The following is a 26,536-nucleotide window of genomic DNA, read 5'->3' as shown; positions in this document are numbered from 1 at the left end:
TGGTTTTTATTTTTTGGTTCTGTCCCTGGTGGGGGATGGTTCATCTTTCTTAAAAATCCTGAGGTATAGGGTGCTTTTAAAATAAGTTACTCATATAAGTGGTGTAGACAGGCCCACAGTGGATTCCATGAAAGCCATGCAGGCTTTGATAACAGACTGGGATAATGCATGTTGTTAAAAAAGGGTCTGTGATTCAGTTTAGAGTTTTCTCTGACCTTTATCCAAACTCCTCTGATCCAGACACTTTGTTGGAAATCTCACCAGGATAGATTATATTTAAATTCTCTCTCAGAGGCAGTTTGGTAGAAGTGTTTGCTGGCAAAAGAAAAAAAAAATTACCTCAAGCTTCTAGATGATTCCAGAAGGCAGTCTGCCCTTTCTAAGGGCCTAAGCTCTGGGAGACACCACTCAAGACATTAGCTCTCTCTCTCAATAAGAGCGGATTTTCTCTTCATAGTCACATTGTACTGAGTGTTGTTAGATATTTCTCCTTTAGATATCAAATAAAGCAAACAATTTGCCTGACTAGGGATTGGGCGAAAACATTTTTTGAAGGAAAGAGTTTATGGCCATTCTCTCTTCCAAGTCTATGACAATTAGCCCACTTATCAAACAGAGTAGAGAGAACACTGAAGAGAGAGTCAGAAGATGTGGAGTCCAGTCCCAGCCTTACACACCACTGATCCTCAGATCTTGCAGGGCTCAGGCTCCTCCTCTGTAAAAGGAGGGGCTGGACTCAATATCTGTAACATTCCCTGACAGAGTAAAGATTCTAGATTTCAACAAAACAGACACTTTTTGTTCTGTGTCCCAGCTGTTTCCCCAAAGAAAGTCCACCCAGCAAGGCAAGTGAAAGGAGTGTAGTCCTTCCCAAGCAGATTCTTTCCCCATGTGTCCCAAAGCAACCACAACAGAGGCAGGCACTGAAATTAACCAGGGGAAAGTCCACAAACCAAGTACAAACCAGCCTGTATCACATCAACATCCATCTGAGATGTCCTAAGGCTACCACCATCCAACAGTCAATCAATGGTCCCACCCCCAGCCCCTTGGAGCTTTGCACACCACAGTTGGATTGGCTTGCACATCTGCCCCAGCCCACCTACCAGGATTGGGACATTGATGGGAATCTCTTGGAGCTATCTTCAGAGAATAAGATCTTGGATAAAATTCACCAGGCCCCCAGAGACAGGCCAACGTAGTCAAGAAAGAGCACATGTCACTTCATTAAGAAATTAAACTGGTGTTTTTAAAAGTCAACACTGTGTCTAAGAAAGCACAATCTGTTTACATTTGATGGATGTTTTCAGCTGCAGAGTGGCTTACTTCAAAGCAATCTATTGAGAGGTGCGGGAAAGGAGTACTGAAGTGCTTATGAATCATATTGGGATTAGACAGGGTTGGCCCCAAAGATGTGGCTCATCCATGACAAATTTAATTCAAAAAAAGTCTTGTGGAAAAATTCTAATTTTCCATCAAAAGTGACTATGGAGTTATTCAACATCAGTTTCACATTTATGAAAATAAAATCATTTCCAAACTGTAAGTTCCCTAAGGGTAGGAACTGCATCCCTCTGGTTCATTCTGGTATCCTTGGAGAGCACTTGGCCCTCAACTGGCCCTCAGTTTATTCTTGTTAAATGAATGAAAATTCAAAGACTCTAGACTGGTGTGTCAGAGGATGTGTGTGTGAGCCTCACTCCTGTCAGGACTGGACAGACAAGCGACTGGGGGTCGGGCCTCCCAAGAAAGGGCCTCTAAACTCATGCCTGCTATTCTGAAATCTGGCAGGCTCCTGAATTTTTATTACTATTGGCTCCATTTCACCGTGGATCTTTCAATTCCACTGAAGCAACATAAGAGAGAGATGGCAGAGGTGGGAAGATCTCAGATGGCTTTCACTGACAGACTGGAAGTAAGTGTTTATCTAATAGGTGTAGGGGCTACTAAAGCTTTATCACCCAATGCATGGCTTTGAAGCCTGGAGCCAACTACATGATTTCAACTGGGGGAAAGAAGCATCATTGCAAAAATGTCCCCTATTTAAAAATTCTCATTTTCTGTAGACTAGTGTCTCTCCCAAATATGTTGTTTTATTTTCAGTTGCCTCATTTGCAGCATATTGTCTTTGGGAAAACAGGGCAAAGAAAAAAAGCCAAAAGATTTTTCAGTTAAACCTGTTGCTAATCAGGACCTTCTAGAGAAAGACAGGGAATGGTAAAGACAACAGTTCCCAACCCTACCGTTCCCAGTTCCATATCCATGTCACCCTCACAGCCAGTCCCCAGGTTGCTAGCACACCAGGGCACACACATGCGGGTGGGGCTGGGAAACAGCACAGGCCTCATCGTCATAGTGGCATGACACCTTTTCTACAATACATGTCTTGCTATACATACTACGGTTAAGATGCCCACACACACCAATGCCATGTGGTTTTTAAAGTGTTTCTAAATGAGTTGGTTTTAAATGGAATTTTAGAAATTGAAAAGAGATTTCAAATTCAACTACTCTTCAGGTCAGTTGGAAAGTGTTCAGTTATGAGGGAAGGGCTTTTCTCCTAGTCCTCTACTGACTCACACCTTTATACAAGCTAGTCCCTAAATCCCCGCAGGTAGCAAGACTTAACACCTTCAGACCTCCACTGAATTTTGAAAATATTCATAGGCTCACTTGAGATTTACCAAGCCAGATCCTCACACATTTCTCCTTTTCCCATGTTCTCATGTTAACTTCCATTATAGTTTTCTGTTGAACCTATTCATCCATTTCTTTATTCCCTGGATGAGAAAATGAGTTCCAGGTGGGTAGGATACTTGTCCTATTCATCATTTTGTTTTCTCTTCCAAGATGGTAAACAAATACTCCTATTAGCAATGTGACATTGTTGTGTGACTCACAGCTATGGGGAAGGAATGAATTATTGAACTTAAAATAGAAACAACTTAAATGTTCATAAATCAGAATTGTCAAATGATTTATAATAAGTCCATGTTTCAGAATGCCATTAACAAAAATAACATTTTTTTAAAGAATGTAAAACCAGAAGTGTTTCTCAAAATGTGATAAGTCTTCTTGTTTGTTTTTTAAAGTTTATTTATTTTGAGAGACAGCATGAGTGGGGGAGGGGCACAGACAGAGGGAGAGAAGTAACCTTAAGCAAGCTCCATGCTGTGAGCAGAGCCCAATGCTGGGCTTGAACCCATGAAACCATGAGATCATGACCTAAGCTGAAACCAAGAGCCAGATGCTCAACCAACTAAGCCACCCAGGTGCCCCAGGTTTTGGTTTTTTGTTTTGTTTTTGTTTCTTTTTTGAATGAGAAAGATACAAAGAGTATGGTCTCCAATATATAAAAGTTGATATATATTCACATGTAATGATTTTTATAATCAGAAAAAAAACAAGAATACTGGAAAAGACTACAGAAGTTTAAATGTAAACACCCCATTTTAGCATACAAAAGAAGGCTGTTTTGTCCAGTAGACTAGAGTTAATTTAAAAAATGGAAGTTTTTAAAAGGGAGAAACATATAAATAGTTTATTCCAATGGGGATAATATTCTTAGAATCATTTTGTCCTCCATACATCTTCCTGACTCCAAAACAATGGAACCAGGATAAGTAGCAGGGTGATGTCTGTTTTTGCAACCATTGCCATAGAGATATATATTCCAGAATTTCCCAAAGTGGAAATTCTGTTCTGAGGACAATATGCAAATTGCTTGGAAAAATGGGGTTCCATGCCAAATGAGTTTGGGTAATAATACCAAATCTCACTGACTCATATATATATATATATATATATATATATATATATATATATATATAACATTTATTTATTTTGGAGAGAAACAGAGACAGAATGCGAGTGGGTTGGGGCAGAGAGAGGGAGGCACAGAATCCGAAGCAGGCTTCAGGCTCCGAGCTGTCAGCACAGAGCCCGATGCAGGGCTTGAACTCACGAGCTGTGAGATCATGACCTGAGCCAAAGTCAGATTCTCAACTGACTGAGCCACCCAGGCGCCCCAAAATCTGACTCTTAACATACTATTTATTGTGGCATCATTATTGATGCCAAGATTAGACCCCATGGGGAATTAACATTTTTTTTAATTTTTTTTAACGTTTATTTATTTTTGAGACAGAGAGAGACAGAGCATGAACGGGGGAGGGGCAGAGAGAGAGGGAGACACAGAATCGGAAGCAGGCTCCAGGCTCTGAGCCATCAGCCCAGAGCCCGACGCGGGGCTCGAACTCACGGACCGTGAGATCGTGACCTGAGCTGAAGTCGGACACTTAACCGACTGAGCCACCCAGGGGCCCCGGGAATTAACATTCTTATAAAACTAAGGCAGCAAAGGCCTGAATCCTTAGTGTGAAAGTGAAGGAAGAACAAATCTTCACACTAAAAGGGGCTGCCTATGTCAACCTTGGCACTAGCTAAAGGAAGAGACAAAAAGTTTCTTCTGAAAATTTGAACCACAAATGATATTCATCAGAGTTTGCAATTCAAATTCAAAAAGTCCTGGAACAGAGAAAAAGGTCTCAGGTAGGCAGTATCCCCAGAGAACTGGCAGAAGCCACAAAAATGCTCTCTGGAAAAAAAAGGGATTTCAGGAGTGATGTCATCAAGATGGCAATGCAAATCCTCCCCACCTTCAGTCTCCCTGACAAGAATACCAACAACCACCTACATACAGACAAGACACCATTGTGAAAATCCCAGAACCAGGACCTGAAGCGAAAGCACACCACATTAGATGGGCAAGAGGAGCAACTCCACAGTGACCACACCCCCCTCCACAAGGCTAGCACAGTGCCTTACCAAGACAGCCCCTTGGGCCTATGGTTTCTCCAGTGGGAAAAAGACAACCTAAGGAGGACATCCAGCTTCCCCAGCATTGCACGACACTTCCTAATAGTCCCACTCAGGTCTTGCCTCATGGGGATTACTGGGGGAATCTGCAGGGCTCAACCACTGAGGATCAGATGGAGATGGAGATGGGAGGTGAGGCTTATGATAACCAGCACTCAGATATTAATGGACCTCATTCCTACTTGCAGCAGCACTGGAGCAGAGATCCCTGCTGGGGATTCTGCCAAGGGCAGAGCCAAGTCTGTGGCTATGTCTAGTCGAGGAGCTTGGTTGGCAGTTCTGCCTGATTTGAATACCCAGCCAATGAGCTGTATTTGCCATGGAGCCCAGTCTATGATCCCACCTAGGCAGGGAAGAAAATTCATAGCTCCACCCAACTGCTGAGTACAGCCCCCAGCCCCACCCAACCAGAGACCCCAGATATCCCTGAGGCCCATCCTACAGCCCTGTTTATGCAGGAACCCAAGCCAGCAGCCTTTCCCCCTGACAGTTCACCATGGCCCCATATAACCAGGGACCCTGAATAGTGACCCTAGGAAGCCTCAAAGCCCAGTGCTTGGTATCACCCAGCCAGGGAACCCAGCCTACAAGCCCACCCTTAGCAGAGTTCAGCCTGCAGAACTGCTCAACTTCTGAACACAGCCTTCAGCCCTATCCTGCCAGGGAGCCGAGCCAGTGACCCCACCCAATCCTGGGCACAGCCTGCAGTCCTATCTGATCAGGGAGACCAAACAGTTACCCAGCCCAATTTGGGAGCACATTCTGTGGGCCCACCTAATCACAAGGCATAGGCCGAGGCCCCACCCAATCACAAAGCCTTGCCTACAGTGCTGCATGAACACAGGATCTAGCCAATAGTACCATCTGGTCAGGGAGCATAGCCCGAGACCTCATTCAAACATGAACAATTCCAGATCCTAGCCTGTAGCGCTGCCCAATCAAAGAGCCCAGCAAGGGACAGTCCCTCTGACCTCAGAGCACAGAAGTGACTAGAGACTTGGAGGAAGCCCCACCTGCCCACAGATGCTGCCAGCTGACCCATCTGGTACCCCAATGGAGCTGAGCTGTCTTTCCTTGCTAAAGCAAACCTGTAAAGTATGGAAATGGAGACCACCTGCTCAAATGTGCAGATACCAACTCAAAGAATCAAGGTCATGAAAATTAGGTAAATAACACTACCAAAGGAAACTAATAAAGCTCCAATAACTGAATGTAAAGAAATGGAGATCTATGAACTAAAAAAAATTCAGAATGATCCCCTTAAAGATGGTCAGCGAACTATAAGAACACACAATTAAATGAAATTAGGAAAACAATGCATGAATAAAATGAGAAGTTCAACAAAGAAAGAGAAATAATCAAACAAACAGAAATCCTAGCCTGAAGAATATAGACTGACCTGAAGAATTTAATGGAGGACATCAATAATAGACTCAACCAAGCAGAAGAAAGAATCGGTGAACCAAAACATGGATCATTTCACATTTTCCAGTCAAACTCATAGAAACACAAAGTATAAAAGAGGTTTCCAGTGGCTGGAGGGAGGGAAAAATGGGCAGTTGCTTTTCAATGGGTATAGAGTGTCAGTTTTACAAGATGAAAAATTTCTGGAGATCTGTTGCACAATGTACTGTTGTGAATGTACTTAACACCATTGAATTCTATACTTAAAAATGGTTAAGATGTGTTTTAAATTTTATGCTATGTGTTTTTAATCACAATTAAACTTTTTTAAAGTATTTTAAAAATAACTGATATAGACCATGATTATATAACCTACTTCATATGGTTATTGCAAATATTGAGCTAATACAGGCAAAAAATTTAAACAATGCCTGGTACATACTAAGTGCTACTTAAGTGTTAACTATAATTGCAATTTGCTTTTATCTCTACTTGTTAGTGTCAACAATATGATTCCACCTAGAAGATGACACCATAGTGTTGACGCCATTATACAAGCATTGTCACTGACTTGCTGCCTTTTCCTCTCCAACAGAAGGTTACAAATTACTACTTGCCACTCTCATGACAAGCCTATCTACTTCTCTGACAAGTCTGAAAATAGAACCTTGAATTCTCCACTGTGTGGACAGCTAATAAAATTTGTGAGATCACACTTTGCCATGTCCACTAAGAATGCACCTCTTAGACATCCTTCACCATGCCTGGGATACAAGCACCAGCAGACAACCACAGTCTGACACATACCAGGGACTTAGTAAATAGTCTTCCAATGAATGAAAGTTTGAAATAGTGGGACCAATGGATCTTATTCAATAAGTCTGGGTCCCAATTTGATCAAATCATCACAAAAATGAGGGCAAAAGAGATAGCTGTCCAGGATTCTTCCTCAGTAGCTCAAGTGGTTTTATGAGGTGATTGCTCCTCTGCCTAAAGAGGATTTTCCCTGCTCTATTTAAATCAACCAAAACCTACGCAAAGCAAAATAAACCTGGAAATCCACTGCTTTTCCTATAATGAAGCAATATACAAATAATTAAGAAATACATCATTTGTGGCCCAATTAACTTCGTATTAACCCAATACAACACACACACAAAACATCATTCTGCATTCTGAAATCAATGCCATAATCACACTGAGATCTTAAGACACAAGCCCCTCTCCCACCATGCTGGTCAGACTGTATACATTTACATGGACCAGACGTAGAGCCTGCAGAGGCAGCCCTGGGTTCAGGGAGAGGAAGCAGCAACCTGAAGGAGTGACTGGAGGCATATCTGAATGACTCTCCTTGCTGCATCTACCTCAAGCACACAAAAGGTTCTAGAAACACCCAACAACATGAAATGGCCAGATGCTTCTATATGCCAGGTTCCATTCAAGATTATGGATGGTACAGATGATTCAGACATACTTCCTTTCCTCATGAAGCTTATGGTAAGCTGGATAAAACACAATAGCCTAGGTAAACTGAGAAAAGCAACTCTCTGACCTGAAACAGACCCCCTCTTTTTTCCTGACCCTGTATTAGTGCATGTATAACCTCAGGGGTGAAGGCTTTTGTAGGATGGGTAAAGAGATTCTAAGCCCTCTGGAAAAATTCTGTTTTGGCGATAAGTTGTTTGCTAAACTGGCCCCTCCTCCTCAGGAAAGGTGAATGGAGTCTAGCATGGACTAAACAAAAAGTCAGCAGACTGGAGTTCATTCCGGGCTCTGAGTTCAAGGAAACATACCTTTGGACTTTCTTCTATATTGGCCAGTCTTGTGGTTCTCAAAATATGGTCCCCCACCTGCAACATGAGCATCTCCCAGTGAAACTGTCAGAAATGCAAATTCTTGGGCTTTACCTCAGACCTACTGAATTAGAAATTTGGGTGGGGCCCAAGGAGCTGTGCTTTAAAAGCCCTTCAAGTGATTCCCATGCATGTTCAAGTTTGATAGCTCCTAGTCCAGCCCAACTAACCAGCACAGGAAAGCACACAGAGGGTCAGTCAGGACTGACCATGGTCAAGTAAAGATTGTGCAATTAACTAGAGATTTTGGTGGGTGGGTGGGTGGAAGGAAGGAAGGAAGGAAGGAAGGAAGGAAGGAAGGAAAGGAAAGGAGGAAGGGAGGGAGGGAAAGAAGGGGAGGGAGGGAAAGAAGGGGAGGGAGGGAAGGAAGGGAAGGAAGGAGGGAAGGAAGGAAGACAGACAAGAAATATGCTAAGTTGAACCAAACATTTAAGAAACCTAATCATAGACCAGTGGGGTGTCTTACAACTGGCTTTAATCATCAGATACTCAGGGTTTTAGAACAATCATTGTTCTCTCTTGCTGTTTTCTTTCAAAAGGTAAATACTGGTGACAGGATTGAAAATCTAGTTGCTTAACGTCTGACTCTGACAAGTTTTATCAGATCTTGAAAGCAGAGCAGAAAATCACCTAAATGTAGAGGTTAAAAGTCACTGAACATTAGTTTCCAACTTCACAGTTTAACAAAGAAAACTCTGGCAAGTAAACTTGCTATCCAAGCTCCATGTGTCTATAAACACAAATCACTGACCACTCTTCTGTATCCTAAGAGGCCTAAATGAGAGTACAGGCGTCCCTCTGTAGTTCAGTGATTTTTCAAAAGCCCCCAAACCTTTGCACTATGAAAGCTGGATCTCTTGGAAGCATGGCTTAGCAAATAGTCTTGCTTCATTTTTATGTGGAGGAGAAGTCCCCAGCCTAGGAAGGCACAGGCCACATTCTCACATTTGTTTTTGTTGGACAAGGTGAGATTATGAGCAAGTAAGTCCCTCTCCAGCCTTCTCTGAACTAAGGCTAAGAAAACTGAGCACTAAATTTTTGAAAAACTAAAATCAAGATTTTGCTTTACTTCAATGTCTGGAGATTACAAAAAATATCAACAAAAATATTAACATAGTCTGCTTTTAGTTCTGGGTATATTATCCTTAAAAGAGAACATTAGGAATGGGTATAGGTGTGCCTCATTTTAAGAAATCTCAACCTCACAGATAAAGGGAAAAATGTATGAAACCACTATTTATATAGGCACCTGTTTGGCACCCCTAAATAACTATCTTTTAAAATGGATATGAGTAGAGGCACATGGGTGCCTCAGTCGGTTAAGCACCTAACTCTTGATTTTGGCTCGGGTCATGATCACATGGTTCGTAAGATGGAGCCCTGCATCGGTCTCTGCATGGGCAACCCAAACCCTGCTTAGGATTCTCTCTCCCTATCTTGGCCCCTCCCTTGCTTGTGTTCTCTCTTTGTCTCTCTCAAAATACATAAATAACCATTAAAAAATAACAAAAATATAAAATGGATATGAATAGATAGAAAAATAGAATCCTAATTCCTAATTTATCAATTGCTAATTTTTCTTCTTTGTTACAAACAGTATCTATTTTATCAATTTTTATCTGATGAAGTGCTGTCAAACAGCCTTGATGTCAAGGTATCAATTATTTCTCCCTAATATAAAACTTATTTGCTCTCAGCCCACATACAGTCAATGTGTTGGGTGAGTGACCATCTTCCCAAAAGAGATACATCAACATTTCTTGTTAGTGTTTCTTAGTCTTCTGTTCTGAATTAAAGCTCCACATCAAGTTTATCAGCGATCATACCAAAATATTTCAATAAAAATTAAAATGCTCAAGAAGGAGTACTCATTGGTTACATATACATATATATAACAAATAAATAAAATTCCAGATAAATATATATTGTTTTGTGTTTAAACCTCAAGTCAACTATAAATTACCTATTTGTCATATTGTGATTTGTATTAGACATATGCAATTCAGGGGGATCTAATAAAAGAAAGAAAAGTGCTTTTTTTTTTTTTTTTTTTTTTTACCAACCTGGGCTGAGAAGCCGCAGAAGAAACCAAACCAGAAATGCACAAGTGTGAATGCAAAATTCTTATAGAAAAAATAGCATAAGAATTTGCACATTCGGAAATAGGACCACCTTCCATGAACAAGGAGAAGCCTTTGGAGGTATCTAAATTGTGCGAATGAATAGTCACTGGCTAAGACTGCCTGCATTCCTTCCTGACCGCTGATGCCAACACCAATGTGAGCACCTACAAAGGAAAAGAGGAACATTTTCATTCCCTGAACAAAGATACAATCTCTTTTATGTCATTATTTACCTACAAAAATCTTACAGATATAGCACTTATATTTTTTTTCACCTATATTATCTCATGAAACACTCATTAGTTAGGTATTTATCTTAATGTTGCAAAAGAGGAAAGTGGCACAAAAAGTTCAGTCATTTGCATGAAGTTTTACAGTTTGTAAGTGGCTAAACTGGGATTAAACCCAAGTGTTGGGACTGTGGATCCAGTGTTCATTCCTTACACCATAGCTAGTTATTATACAATATAAGGTGATCAATATCCTTTTCTAGCCTAAATCAATATCCTTTTCTAGTGTAAAAACACACAATATAAGGTGATTAATATCCTGTTTTAGCCTTTTTCTTTTAATTAAAGACAAAGTTGTTGTTGTTTTTAATGAATGCTAGTAATGCTGAATGCATTGGATCCATAAAGTATTCATTTTAGAACTAGTGGGAAAATTAAATTACAGTGCAACCTCCATTACATCTTGCCAAATGCTGAACCCAAAGACTCCCGCTATACAGCAGACCATACTGAATAATACCCTTACTTTTGATCATGCTGACATCATTGGCTCCATCACCTATGGCCAAAGTGACAGCATTTCTGTACTTCTTCACCAGCTCTACTACTTGGGCTTTCTGGAGTGGGGTGACTCGGCAGCAAACCACAGTCTTACACATGCAGGCAAGTTCTAGGAGATCACCCTTGATACCACTTTCTAGGGCATGGGCCTATGTTATTAAAAAAAAATCCAGATTAGAACAAGAAATAATTAATGAGAGATGTCTTGTCTCTCAACTGATATATTTTCTAAACAGTTTAACTAAGTTTCAACAAGTCATTGTTGACCCAGAATCACATGAACAACTAACTAAAGATGAGTACAAAACTCCTACTAAATGCCAAGGAATTTTAGAATGAAAAAAAAAAAAAGATGCCCTTGTGTGTCCTCCTTAACACATTATCATGCTACATTGGTGAGATATAATCAAATGCCAGAAAATCTCCAGAATCCACTAAAAGAGAGAAAAGCAAAAGACTGAGCCTACCCACCATCTCACCAGGTATAGAAAGAACTACATAACGATGATGACTTCTTTGTTCTAAGTGATGGAAGTTTTGTTTCCTTTGCATTGTTGTTTTGTATATTTAGTGTTTGTTGTTGTGGTTATTAATGGTTGGGCAAATGAAAAGCAGATGACCTGGAGATTAGTCCTTGAAAAACAAAGTGATTGAAACCAAGAGAAGCCTGTGCAAAAGGGTGGCATGCAACCTGTGTCTCAGGCAGGGTTCCCAACCAACTCCAGCCTTGCTCTTCTCCAAATAACCACAGCCTTTATGTATGCCAAGAAATGACTGGAAAGGAGAGCATAATCCTTTGCAGTTAACTGTGTGATTTGTTTTCTAGAAAACATCTCATTGTACATTATTTAGTAAACACATTGAGAGGAAACAGGAATCCACCTCAACTTTGAGTCATCAGTGTCTCTGAATGAATCTCTAGCAAGATATTCACAGCCTGTCACAATCTGGCCTCTATGTTTCTTTTGAGTTCTGGCTTCTACCACCATCTTTAAGTTTACTCTGTACTACCATCATGCCAAAGTGCTTGTTTCCGTAACATGACAGGGTCTTTCTTGCCTCTGTGCCTTTGTACTTGTTGCTCCTGTGCCTGAAAGCGTCACTTCCTCCAGGAAGTCTTCCCTTTCACACAAGGAACTAAATGTGTCTGTCTCTATCCTCTCAAAGCTTTGTGTTCATTTCTCTATATAGTATTTGTCATACCACTTGAGATTAGCTCTCCTGCTAGATGGCAATCCCTAAAACAAGAACCGAGTTCTATTCACATCCTTATCTTCAAGCTCTAGCATCTTGACTTGAGCATGCTTAATAAATGTTCATGATATCAATAAAAGGATGGGTGAATAAATATAAAACATGACTCTGATGTAGAAAATTCTTACGTCAAGGCCTATGATTCCTAAGGGAATCTGTGAGTTAGCTTTCTCTTTCTGAAAGAGAAAGCATGTAACTGGTTTTCTTGCCCAGAATGGTCTCCTTTTCTCTTTCTTTTTCTTCTTTATTATCAACAAGTCAAAACCTGGAGTCAGACTCTGAGAAGGAAGAACCCAATTACATTCCACAAAGCATCAAGATTTAAGCAAACTGGAATCATGATTTACTTAAAAAAAAAAAAAAAAAGAAAGAAAGAAAAAGAAAAAAGCTTCTGACCATACCAGCAGAAATGTGGTCAATTCTCCTTAAATGAAAAATGACATTTCATGGTTTCATAAGCTTCAGGCTTTGAAGCTGAAACGGTTCTCGAAGAGCATCTATCTTAGCTCTTCCTTTCAACAGATTTAGAGACAAAGGAAGAACAGTATATTTTATCACCTGGGTAGTCTAACCCACCACACACTGGTTTCTTTGAGCCTGAGGGAAAGTCAAAGCACCACTCATTAGGGACCTTTCCATAGTGTAGTCCCTGGGAAGTTCAGCCTGGAGGCCACCAGCTCCAAGCCCCAGTTGACAGGCTTATAATTTTCAGTTGCTGCTCATTTGTGCAAGGGAGAAGTTCGTGTCATCTGGACAAACTTTCAACTGAGCTTGGCCTGCAGCTGAGCTCTGTAACTTTCCATGGTGTAGAAGGCAACACATCATTACGTCTGGAATCCAGCTGGATAATGCTCTAAGCACTAAAAGCTAACAGACAGCTGATCACAAGGGGGAAAATAAAATATAGCCATATCCAACTTCTTTTGTCCTCTAAGAAACTGTCTACAAGAAGATACATTTATTTTCCAAACTCCAAAAGTGAAAAATGATCATCAAAGCTGGGGAAAGATGTGAGATTAGCTCTTTGGGCATATAAATGATAATTTCACTGGAGTGCAATCAGAGCTTTTGTCTTCTAAATTAGAAACTCAGAGGAGTGTTTTGATATTTGTTCAAGATTTGGAACCTGAACTACATTAAAAGCACAATGCAAGTTTATTCTATTACGACAAGAACCAGATTTCCTAATCAAAGCAAATTGTTTGGCATTGCTGTAAAATACTGCTATTTAGAAAAACCACCAGAGGTATCTTAATGGCAGTAATTTGGTGTGGTAATTATATGAAGATCAGGTTGTGCTCTGCCAAATCACAAACATCAGCAAAACAGTAATTGCAATACATCCAACAGTTGCGTTATTTTAATTAAATAACAGTGAGCTGTGACACTCTCCTTAGAAAAGCACTTAAACAATACTGCTAATGGTTTACAGTCACTCACATAAGATGGATATTCTGTGAATACAGTATTTCTTTGGAACCTCCCTTTCACTGTGGTGGTTCAAGCAATAATGTATGAAATATGTATCAGAAACTTCCTTTCCCCTTGCAAACAGGAAATCATCGTGTATACCCTCGTTTCTAGTAGTGTCATTTGTTTGGAAAACACAAAAGGAGATCTCATTACGACAGCACAAAAGAGACAATTATTGGAATAAAGGAAAAGAAAGAACAAGAGCCTTAAGCAAACTCACCAAACTGTGGCCATTGATGATTAAGGCATAATCTCCTGTTATGGTTTCTTCTACAACTGAGTCCAACTCCAGCTGCTGTTTTTCAAAAACTACATGGCCGTTGGAAAAACTTCTGTTTTGTTCAAACAAATTTTCCTTTGCTTTTCTTGAAGGAGAAGGGGGAAACAAATCATAACAAGTATACGGAGCATACCTATTACTCTGACAAGAGACTGGCCTGCAGGTAAATTCAGCTCATCACCAGATAGACTATGGCATAAGATTCCATTACAGGAAGCAAGTTGGATAGTTCTTTGTGATTGGAAGGCCATCGCATATTTGCAAATTCCAGGAAGTAGGAGTGTAAACATAATGAAAACAGAATCATTTTGAACATTTAAAATTACCTAAAATCTAAATTACCATCTTGAGCTGTGCTTCAACTAGATAATCTGGATACATTTGGTATATAAGGTTGTCTGTGCTTCAAAGACTTAAAAACCACTGGTCTGGCATGAAATATTGTTAAATAATAAAAAGGGAAAGACTAAAGATCTCCTGCAGAGATCTTATAGCAATTCTAGGGTATTAATATATAAAATAAATTCATTAATTTGCAGAAAATTGTCATATAATCTGGCTTAAAACAAGTCTTTCAAGAAGCACATTTTTTTAAAAAATGTGACAATAAAACTAAATGTTATTAGAATATAATGGACTGTTTTAAGTGAAAATTGATTCATTGATTCAACAATGAATTGATTGTTTCAATGAATGATTCATTGATTCAAACAATAGAATAAATCTCTGAGAAAGAAAATATAGACACCAAGGATAGAGGGTTGTTCTAAATGGAAACTCACCCCAGTGCCCTAGATCTAATTAGCAGTAGATTAATCCTGCTCACACTCATCCATCTCTGCTATTTAAGAAAAAGATTGTATGGTCACTTAACATACTTAGAAGATGCATTTTACTCTTCTCTTCAAAATGGACAGATATTGCCTTTAATGGAAGGGAAATTTCCTCTCCAAGGATATTTGGATGACAGGTTTTGAAGTAACATAGGGCAAGCTGACATGACTCCAGAACTTTCAACCATAACCAGAGAGCCACGTGGCAGATGCTCCCTCAAGATGAGTGCCAAAGCCAGCCATGAATACACTGGGCCACCACTTGTATATACAAAATGAGGCCCCTGGAGAAAATGGGGAGTGAGAGGCAAAAAAAATGGATGTTTTGGCTTACAGCACAATGAAATGGTTCTCCAAAGGCTCATCGTAGGTAAAAAACATTTATTAAAATATCTTTATGTTGTAAAAAGAAGGCAACATTGACTACACAAAAACAACTGTTTTAGCCCTTAGCTTTCTAATTATTTGAAAATTCAACACTAATTGTTTATATGCAAAGTTAAAAAAAAAAACCACACACAACACAACACATACAAAAACACCCTTATCTTCTGGCTCAACATCTCCTTCTGCTGTCCAACACCAAAATCACAGCCTGCATTTAGGAACCCAAAGAACCCAGAGATTACATGTCTCTGGCTCCAAGAATGATATCATGCATTTAGCAATCAGTCTGTAGAATCAAAGAAAAAGATTTATAAAGTAATAGTGCTATGTGTGAAATTTAGAGAGTTAAGGTGAGGGGGTGGGGTGGAGAACAGACATGAAAAAACAATGTTGTTAAGTGGGAAAATCAGACTTTACATCAGATAACCATGTCAGGGAATCCTCCTAAACAGTCATGAAAATTTACTGTCCCATATAATGAAGGAAAGCTAGAAAAACAAGCTCAGAAGTGAGCATTTTTCTGACAATGTTGCAGAGCTCATAAATTGGGTCTTAAGAAAGCACCAAAGGGCAAACATCTCCTGAGGTTTCCTTTTTAGTAAAGTTCTCACTCGCTGTATAAATGACTCAATCTCTGTTTCCCCCCCGGAGAATAAAAACATTCCAAAGAAGGGTGAAGTTCATGAAAGTATTGGCTGAAATTCTATTTACTTAGGATTTTTCCCCCCCTAAACTGTCTTAACATCTCCAGGCAGAAAAGGGACAGTTTTTTCAGTTCAGTTTAAATTCCCACTGTGTTCCCTCCACATGGGCCAACAACCCTCCTCACCAGACTGGGCTCACGCATTTTCAGACTTTTGCCCATGCTCTATAGCTATCATTTCTTTTTCTTCCCGGAACCTAGCTCTTAAAATACCAGCTGGTTCTCAAAAAAAAAAAAAAAAAAAAAAAAAATTAGGAGGAGGGGGAAAACTACTCATGACTCCTTTCCTTGAACAGGAACTATAGGTTTTTGTGGGCATAACACACAATGTTTAACCACAGAGCACAAATAACAAATGCTAAAACAAAAGAGTGCCTGTTTTTCCCCAAGCTTTGTAAGGAAGGGCAGTCTATTATAATCCTGGCATGAAGACACGCATTAACGGCTGAGGCAAATGTGGCATTCACAGCCCTGTGCCACCGTAAACATAGCAGAGCACAGTTAGGCCCATGCTGGCTTCCATGCACTCTGCACTCTATAAAAAGAGATGGGGAAAAGGATCATTTGTTAGTGCTTGTAAGGCACTCTGTTTTCAAACATTACCTGGACCTGTTAAGGAAACATGGCACCATGTTTAAAAGAAGACAACCATGACTTTGATAGAAGAGCACTGATCTTGGAGCCTGGAGAGCTGGGTTCAGGCCCAGGGTCACCCTCTGACATCTCATGTGCCCACAGTTGGGTGATCTGACCTCCAACTACTTGACAAGTCAGTTACAGACCCAGTCAAGAACCTAAGTCTTCAAATTCCTAGCTCTCAGTTCTCAGTCTCCCACACTAAGCTGATTTACATACAGAGTAGGCCACAGGCTTCCTCTAGGATGGGACAAAAACAGTGCCAGAGGAGCAGTTAAGAGATGGGACCATGCTGCCAAGAGTAGACAAAGGGAGGAAGTACATGAAATTTTGATTTCAAGCCCCAGTTCCATCCCTTACTACCCATGTGATCTCTAAGACACTCAACCCCTAAACCCATATTTATTAGCAATTAGGGGAACGGGACAGCCAATCAGACTGGTTGTCACCAGCTACGAAAACAGGGGCAACTGCACCAGTGTGTACTAGAACATCACCAAGATCTGTTAGTACTCTAAAATTTATGATAGAAACTTAACCTACTAAAATATTTTGCCTGGGTGACTAGAAGTTTGAAATGAGGAACAAAATGCATTTTGTTTGGCTTGCACAGTGTTTCTAAAATTCTGTATGAGTTTATGGACAACCTGACTTCACTTTCACCCAAGGCTCCACCACTCCCTAATGTCTTATATACACCCCAGATCACGCAACTAATATTATCTGTCTGGTTCTGGAGCCATTTGCATTTGAGAACTCTGCTCACTCATACAGATAACTTTCTACCAGGTAGTGCCCAAAAAAGTGTAACGCATATTTTGCTGATTAAAGAAGAAATGTCAGTTCCTAGATACATCACTGGGGTATTCCTCAGAAGCAGTGGAGACATGTCATGGTTTAATTAGTTATAGGACATGAATTTTTCCAACAAGACGTGATCAATACAACAAAAATGAAACATGGAGTGAGTTGGCCTGTCAGCCCAAGCAAAATTACATTCTTAGTCTGTCTTCCTTTGGGCAGAAGACATATCTATGTATTGGCAAAACATAATCAATGCAGTAATCTTCTGAGGAGCTATAGCAGCATTTAATTGTAGATTTCTGGTCATACCTTTAATAGTAAAACAGTTATGGTGGCAAAATTAACACAGGAGCCAAAGGGTCTAAGACAGTTTCATAACACTAAATTTGAAACAAGCTACATGCATGATATGCATAAAAATTATATATCCATGTTTATGAAATAATCTCAACACATTTAATAGGTTTAAATATAATCACTTAGTTCATTTCCTTCTAATAGCTACTATCATTTAGATCCTATTCTTTTGACATACCTTTTTGTGTTGTTTTTACATCAACTCTCACTGAACTCACATACATATATACAAATACATTCTTTGGAAAAAAGGAATCATATATATGATACTTTGTTATCTCATTTTTCACTTAAGTTTATTATAGACATTTTTCAATGTCAGTAGACACATAATCACTTTTGTTAACTGCATAGTATTCCATTGCTTAAATATGTCATAGTAATTAACAAAATCCCTTGTGGCTGGGTATTTGAGCATTTTCTAATTTTCTATTATAATTGGTAAAGCAACCAATATTTCTTTATATACATATTCAAACATTTTTTTTAATTTTTTTTTTTCAACGTTTATTTATTTTTGGGACAGAGAGAGACAGAGCATGAACGGGCGAGGGGCAGAGAGAGAGGGAGACACAGAATCGGAAACAGGCTCCAGGCTCTGAGCCATCAGCCCAGAGCCCGACGCGGGGCTCGAACTCACGGACCGCGAGATCGTGACCTGGCTGAAGTCGGACGCTTAACCGACTGCGCCACCCAGGCGCCCCTATTCAAACATTTTTACACTTGTTTAAGGACAATTCCTAGAAGTACTGATCATTGGATGAAAAGTGTATATATATGTAATTTTGAAATATGTTGCGAGTTTGCCCTCTGGTAAGTTTCTACCAACGTACACTCCCAACAACAGTTTATGAGAATTAATATTTCTGCACATTCCTTCCATATAATGACAGTTATCCCATCTACTCAGTCAGCCATAGGTAGTTTGATAAAATCCTGAGATATTAACTTTGGTTCCCTACCCCTTCTGTAATCACCACCACTACCATAGATGATGCTATTTACTCAGAAACATACCTTGCCTCAGGAGATCTCAGTCAAATACAGAGGGAACAAAAAAGAGTCATGACCTTGCTTTTTAGGTACCAAAATAGACTCTTGAAACTGATAGCAGCATTGATCTTGAATTTCACTATGGGGTTTTGAGAGGGAAGAAAAAAAGTTCTCCATGTATCTTAAGACTAATCCTTAAAGGAATCAGGGCATAAAATGTTGCCATAAGCAATAGAGTAGAAAGCCCATCCAAGCCTAGAGGAAATAGACTATGAAGAGGAGCTTAGATGCTGGTGAGAGTCACTAAAAGAAAGAAAACTCATAACCTGGATTGGTAGTGGATGGAGGAGTGTGTGGGTAATGGAATCCTCTGATGAGTTTTTGGGAAACTGAGTATGGAATAGTTGCTGCTGAAGTATGGTAACAAAGAAGATACAAGAGTAAAGGGATTTCAGGAACAGAGGTAGCCATGTGAAAGCACAAGTCTTCTTGGATACAGAGATGAAGAGCAGCCACACTTGCCCTGTTTCCCCAGAAGCATGTGGAAGTCAGCCAAGAGGGACAGCCAGCAACCCAGAGAGTCTGGAGACCAGACAGAGACACAGAAGCGGGAAGTGCTAGATGCCAGTAGGGTAGATGCTGAGGATCAGTAACAGGTAAGGCAACTGTGCATCTTAGACCTTACCCAAAAGTACCTAGTTTAATTCTGTCACCAGGCAGAAAAGGAGTTAAAGTTCAGTTTTATAAAATTTAAAGAGTTTCTGTTCTTGCACAGTTGAGTGTATTCTGGGCCAAGAAAGTCAGACAAGCTAGAAATTGAGTCCTAACCATTCTACCTCCAAAAGAGCTGTCAGTTTGATTCCACGCTTTCCTCATCTACTGTTAACAGCCTCACTGCCTTAAGTTCAACCCTCATCATCTCTAAATTTGGGTGTTCCAACAACCTCCCGATGCATCTCCCCATAACATTCATTTTCCCATCAAACATACTCCATCTATCCAGTCACTAGAATGTTATTTCTAAAACGTAGAATTGGGCTTGTCACTCATCTGCTTAGAAGCCACCCACATTCACCCAATAACTTCAGGATAAAGGATAGCCACTTTCACTTGTCAATCTATCATCAATCTGTCTCTGAAAAAATGGTCCCCACCTCTAAGTTCTATCATACTCTCTAGCTACAACTTGGAATATTTTCTTTAGAATAGAACATAATTTCTTTCATGTTTCTATGCCTTTGTGTGTGCTGTTCCATAAACCTGCAATATCTTTATCTAATGTAACCAATCAAAGAAGGACATCCATAAAGATTGTAAGGGATCAGTGTGTGGTCTTCAATATATTAAGAAGGTTAATAAAAAATACAGATTGCTCTATGATAAGAATGTATGGACTCTCCACCTGTAAGTTTTTTTTTTAATGTTTAGTTATTTTTAGGAGAGAGAGAGAGATCTGGGGAGGGGCAGAGAGAGTGGGAGACAGAGGATCTGAAGCAGGCTCTGTGCTACAGCAGACAGCCTCATGCGGGGCTCAAACTCACAAACCACGAGATCATGACCTGAGCCGAGGTTGGTTGCTTAACCGACTGAGGCACTCAAGTGCACCTAGACTCACCACTTTTTTTTTTTTTAATTTTGTGTTATTCTATTTAACATAGACAAATACTGATAGAATTTTTTATATAATTTTAATAGAGACTCCACAGAGTCTATTGGGGAAATGTTAATAAAGGGAGTCCCTGTTGGGGAACAACAGCTAAAGAAAAGAGAAAAAAGGGAAGGGACCAAGGTGGGGGGGGGGGGGGGAAGGCAAGAAGCATGTTCAATGAATGGCCATAAATCTTTACATTCTTATCTCTTTGAATCTCCCAAATAAAATAATCTACAGAGTAGATATTTGCATATTTTACCATTTACAAATGAGGAAACCAATCAAAGAGAGGTTGAACAGCATCCTGAAAATCAATCAGTCTGCCAGTTGAGTACAAATCTGAGATTCAAACTTGGGTCCCTCTAACACAAAGCCCATATCCTTCCTCTTACACCTGCTGTCACTCTCTGGAATTTATTCACACTGGTGTATGACCTTAAATGAAGCAGTAAGATGCCTCAACAGCTACATTTTTTATATCAGTCATTTAAAGGGAGTAAGAACACACCCAAGGTAAAAGTTTAGGGAGACACATGGCAAGTGATTCAGTGCACAGGATCTGGGACCACGCTAGATTCAAATACCAGCTGAACCACTGGCCACGTGTGAAACTTCAGGCATGTATGGGCTTATCTACGCTTCAACTTCCTGATCTGTAAAGTAAGGATAATTATAATGCCTACCACTGGGTTGCTTTGGGAATGAAATGTAATACATGTATCCAGCTTATAATAGTGCCTCAGGCACTTTCTTAAAGCATTTAGCACTAGGCTCATCAGAATCTAGATCTGCTCATATCCATCTTCCTTCAGAAAAAGTTAAAGTCCCCAAACAAAAGGTCATTTAAAGAGAAAGATTTTCTTAAAAAAACTTAGTTATTAATTATTAAACAAATTATTAATATTTCCCCCCAAAAAACTCCATAGAACCTATCATTAAAGTTATATAAAAATACCAATAATAACATTATGTCCATAATAATTAGATTTACCAATTTATTTGGCAAAGACATGCAGTCTTCAGTCATAGCTTCTACCAGCATGTACAGCAGTTTCCTACCATGGGTAAAACAGTATAGAAGTCGGAAAATTTAATCTGCAAGTAGCAATTGGTGGTGCTAACAGTTAAGACTTCCTTTCTTTTCAAAGTAGGGAGAGGAGGAATATATTTCAACATCATAAAAGCCATATACGAAAGACCTACAGTTAATATCATCCTCAATAGGGAAAAAGTGAGAGCTTTTCCGCTAAGGTTAGGAACATGACAGGGATGTCCACTCTTACCACTGTTGTTCAACAGAATACTGGAAGTCCTAGCCTCAGCAATCAGACAACAAAAAGAAATGAAAGGCATCCAAATTGGCAAGGAATAAGTCAAACTTTCACTCTTCACAGATGACATGATAGTCTACATGGAAAACCTGAAAGACTTCACCAAAAAATGGCTAGAGTTGATACATGAATTCAGCAAAGTTGTAGGATATAAAATCAACGTACACAAATCTGTTGCATTTCTATACACCAATAATGAAGCATCAAAAAGAGAAATCAAGGAATTGATCCCATCTACAATTGCACCAAGAACCGTAAGGCACCTAGCAATAAACCTAACCAAAGAGGTAAAAATTTGTACATTGAAAACTAGAACATGGGAGGAGTTAAGGCGGCAGAGAATTAGGGGGACCGGGATCTCCCTCATCCCTCAAAGACAGTGATGTTGAGGTTAGAATACTTTGAACACCCAGGAAATCTATCTGTGGAGTGACAGAAAAATCTCCACAGGTGGAGGGAAACAGCTTGGCAGGACAGAGGTGCATGTCGGCAAATTAAGGGAGATAAAACAGCCTGGGCACAGAGGGGAGGGATCCCCTTCTATGGAGAGACAAAAGGGAGAGAAAGAGAAGCTGTGGATGCAATATTGTGTTAGGAAAAGAGAAAAACCCCTCTAGACCACAGACTGGGGAAGAAGGAATACAGACAGAGCCAGTTTCTCCTTTGCAAACAGCTTTAGAAGCTAAAGATCACAGTTTTCAAAAGTGTGTGACTTTTTCCCAACCAAAGCCACCACTATGTGTGTGAGCCTGAGGAGAGGGGAGCCAGCCCCAGGGTGTGGTAGTGATCTCAGGGGTGCCCTGGGAGAGAACCGTCTCCTCCCTTAAGTACTGTGGGAAGAGGGTATACTGATCCCCAAAGTACAAAAGACAGTACAGGCACCAGCCATATCGGCAAGGCGGAATGGCACTACCCCAGAACCAGGTCTGCATGGCTCGGGATCCCCTAAGATATTGGGTTTTAAATCCCAGCTGAGTGCCTAGGAGACACAGGAAACTGTAGAGCAGGACAAGCCAGCCGCCCACACTGCTCTGGGAGGACAGCCTGAACAACATGGTTTCAGACACTTGTCTGGGGAGGAGAGATTGGGATGTCGCCGATTTTTCTCCCCATCACCAACACAGTGGGGTTTCAGAGAATAGGACAACAGGCCCCCAATGGAGGCGGGACCTGTTCACACCAAACCCCAACCCTCTGTGCCTGGCAACTGCTCATCTACTAGAGGAAGACTGACACTGTGCCAACCAGAAGGCCTCTCCTCCAGACCAGTACAGCCACCGGTCCCAGGCACCAACAGACAACTGTCCTGCTGTTTTGAATGTTAGTGTGTTTCTTTTTTTTCCCCCCCCCTCTCTTTTCATTTCTTTTCTTCTCTTTTCTCTTCTTATTCTTTCTACCATCTTCTTCTTTTTCCTTTGGAAACAGGCTCATCCTTTCTGATATGATTTTTAGTCATTTCTTATTATATATATACGTTTTTTTCTTTCTTTCTCTGTTTTGTCGGTTTAATCAGGTATTTTTACTCTACTATTTTTACACCTTTTCTAGATCTCCTTTATTTTTCTTTCTCTCTCTTTGGATTAAGCCTTATAATTTCTTTGATTCTCTGCTTCCCCCCCCACACACCCTTTCATTTTTCTCTTTGTATGGGATCAGATTCCCGGCCCTTTCTTTTTTTCCAGGGTTATGTCAATGAACAAATCAAAGCACACCTGATGGAAGGGCTAAACAATGAATTAGGAGGAGCTTTGTAGAAGACTGACCAGTGGGATACAGCAGCCAAACACATAACAATGAAGCACATGCAACACTCTCCAAAAACACTCCCTGAAGTGCCAGGCCATGGACAGCATATGACCACTTTTTAATACAGGTGTAGGACACATAACAAGCCATTAAAACCTATTAAAGACAGAAGCCTAGTCAAAATGATGATACAGAAGAATTCTCCCCAAAAGAAATTCCAGGAAGAAATGACAGCCAGAGAATTGTTCAAAATAGATACCAACAATATATCTGAAGAAGAATTTAAAATAACAGTCATAAGACTAATAGTTGGGTCTGAAACAAGCATAGAAGACAGCAGAGAATCTATTGCTGCAGAGATCAAAGACCTAAGAAACAGTCATGATGAATTAAGAAATGTTGTAAATGACATGCAAAATAAACTAGATGCAGTGACAGTGAGGACAGGAGAAACACAGGGGAGAATAGGTGAAATAGAAGATAAAATTATGGGAAATGATGACGCTGAAAAAAAGAGGGAAAAGAAATTACTAGACCATGAGGGGAGAATTAGAGACCTAAGTGATTCAATGAAACAAAATAATATCCATATTATAGGAGCTCCAGAAGAAGAGACAGAAAGGGGCAGAAGGTTTATTTGAACAAATTACAGGTGAGAACTTTCAGAATCTGGGGAAGGAAATAGGCATCCAAGTCCAAGAGGCACAGAGAACTCCCTTCAAAACAAAAACAAGTCAATACCATGACATATCATAGTGAAACTTGCAGAATACAAAGATATTTCTGAAAGCAGCTAGGGACAAATGGGCCTTAACCTACAAGAGACACATAAAAGTAGTAGCAGACCTGTCCACTGAGAGTTGGCAGGCCAGAAGGCAGTGGCAGGAAATATTCAATGTACTGAATAAGAAAAATATGCAACCAAGAATCCTTTATCCAGCAAGGCTGTCATTCAGAATAGAAGGAGAGATAAAGGCTTTACCAGACAAACAAAAACTAAAGGAGTTCATGACCACTAAACCAGCCCTGTAGGAGATGCTAAGGGGGACTCTGAGTGGAAAGCAGTAAAGACTACAAAAGACCAGAGACATCACCACAAGCACAACACATACAGTAACACAATGACCCTAAATCCATATCTTTCTTTTTTAAAATTTTTTAATGTTTTTATTGTTTATTTTTGAGACAGAGAGAGATAGAGCATGAGCAGGGGCAGAGAGAGAAAGAGGGAGACACAGAATCTGAAGCAGGCTCTAGGCTCTGAGCTGTCAGCACAGAGCCCGACGCGGGGCTCAAACTCACAAACCATGAGATCATGACCTGAGCTGAATGAAGTCAGACACTTAACCGAATGAGACACCCAGGTGCCCCAAATCTGTATCTTTCAATAGTCACTCTGTATGTAAATGGATTAACTGCCCCAATCAAAAGACACAGGGTATCAGAATGGACAAAAAAACATGATCCATCTATATGCTGCCTACAAGAAACTCATTTTAGACCTGAGATCACCTGCAGTTTGAAAGTGAAGGAATGGAAAACCATCTATCATGCTGCCAGACAGCAAAAGAAAGTCGGAGTAGTCATACTTATATCAGACAAACTGGATTTTACAAACTGGACTTTGTAGTTACAAACTGTAACAAGAGATGAAGAAGGCCATTATATCATAATTAAGGGGTCTATCCATCAAGAAGATCTAACAATTGCAAATGTTTATGCCCCCAATGTGAAAGAACCCAAATATACAAATCAATCACAAACATAAATAAATGTATAGATAATAATACCATGATAGTAGGGGACTTTAATACTCCACTTACAACAATGGACAGATCATATAGGCAGAAAATTAATAAGGAAACCATGACTCTGAATGATAAATTGGACCAGATGGACTTATCAGATACATTCAGAACTTTTCGTCCAAAAGCAGCAGAACACACATTCTTCTCATGGACCATTCTCCAAAATAGATCACATACTGGGTCACAAAACATCTCTCAACAAATATAAAAGGGTTGAGATCATATCATGCATGTTTTCAGATCTCAATGCTATGAAAATTGAAATTAACCACAAGAAAAAAAATGGAAAGCCCCCAAATACACGGAGGTTAAAGAACATCATACTAAATAATGAATGGTTCAACCAGGAAATTAAAAAAGAAATTGAAAAATATATGGAAGCAAATGAAAATGAAACCATGACAAGTCCAAACCCTTTGGGATGCAGTGAAGGAAGTCCTAAGAGGAAAATACATTGCAATTCAGGCCTATCTCAAGAAGCAAGAAAGTTTCCCAAATACAGAAACTAACCTCACACCTAAAGGAACTAGAAAGGCAGCAGCAAAGAAAACCCAAGGCTAGCAGCAGAAGAGAAATAATAAAGACCAGAGAAGAAATAAACAATATAGAATCCAAAGAAACAGTAGAACAGATCAATGAATCTAAGAGCTGGTTTTTTGAAAGAATAAACAAAATTGACAAACCTCTAGCAAGACTTCTCAAAAAGAAAAGAGACAGGACCCAAATAGATGAAATAATGAATGAAAGAGGAAAGATCACAACCAATACCACAGAAATACAAACAATTATTAGAGGATACTATGAAAAATTATATGCCAACAAACTGGACAACATGGAAGAAATGGACAAATTCCTAGACACTCACACTCTACCAAAACTCAAATGGAAAGAAACAGAAAGTTTGAACAGACCCATAAGCAGTGAAGAAATTGAATCACTTAACAAAAATCTCCCAAAAAATAAGAGTCCTGGGCCAAATGGCTTCCCAGGGAAATTCTACCAGACATTTAAAGCAGAGTTAATACCTATTCTTCTAAAGCTGTTCAAAAAATAGAAATGAAGGAAAGCTTCCAGACTCATTCTATGAAGCCAGCATTACCTTGATTCCAAAACCAGACAAAGGCCCAACTAAAAAGAAGAACTACAGGCCAATATCCCTGATGAACATGGATGCAAAAAGTCTCAGCAAGATGCTAGCAAATAAAATTCAACAGTATATTAAAAGAAT

General features: G+C 39.8%; 1 protein-coding gene across 1 annotated transcript in view; it reads right to left on the bottom strand.

The window, feature by feature from the left end:
* The window catches only part of ATP8B4 (ATPase phospholipid transporting 8B4 (putative)), a 259,928-nt gene that overhangs the window by 31,581 nt on the left and 201,811 nt on the right, over positions 1–26,536 (bottom strand). The window contains 3 exon segments of the mRNA XM_047075128.1: positions 10,202–10,425; positions 11,018–11,201; positions 14,000–14,144. Coding sequence (XP_046931084.1) covers positions 10,202–10,425; positions 11,018–11,201; positions 14,000–14,144 — 553 coding nt within the window.

Source organism: Lynx rufus, unplaced genomic scaffold (genome assembly GCF_022079265.1).
Source record: "Lynx rufus isolate CCGP_SWC_20201006 ecotype Redwood Valley unplaced genomic scaffold, mLynRuf1.p SCAF_13, whole genome shotgun sequence".
In the NCBI taxonomy this organism is placed as follows: domain Eukaryota; kingdom Metazoa; phylum Chordata; class Mammalia; order Carnivora; family Felidae; genus Lynx; species Lynx rufus.
This window is presented reverse-complemented; position numbering and strand designations above follow the sequence as displayed.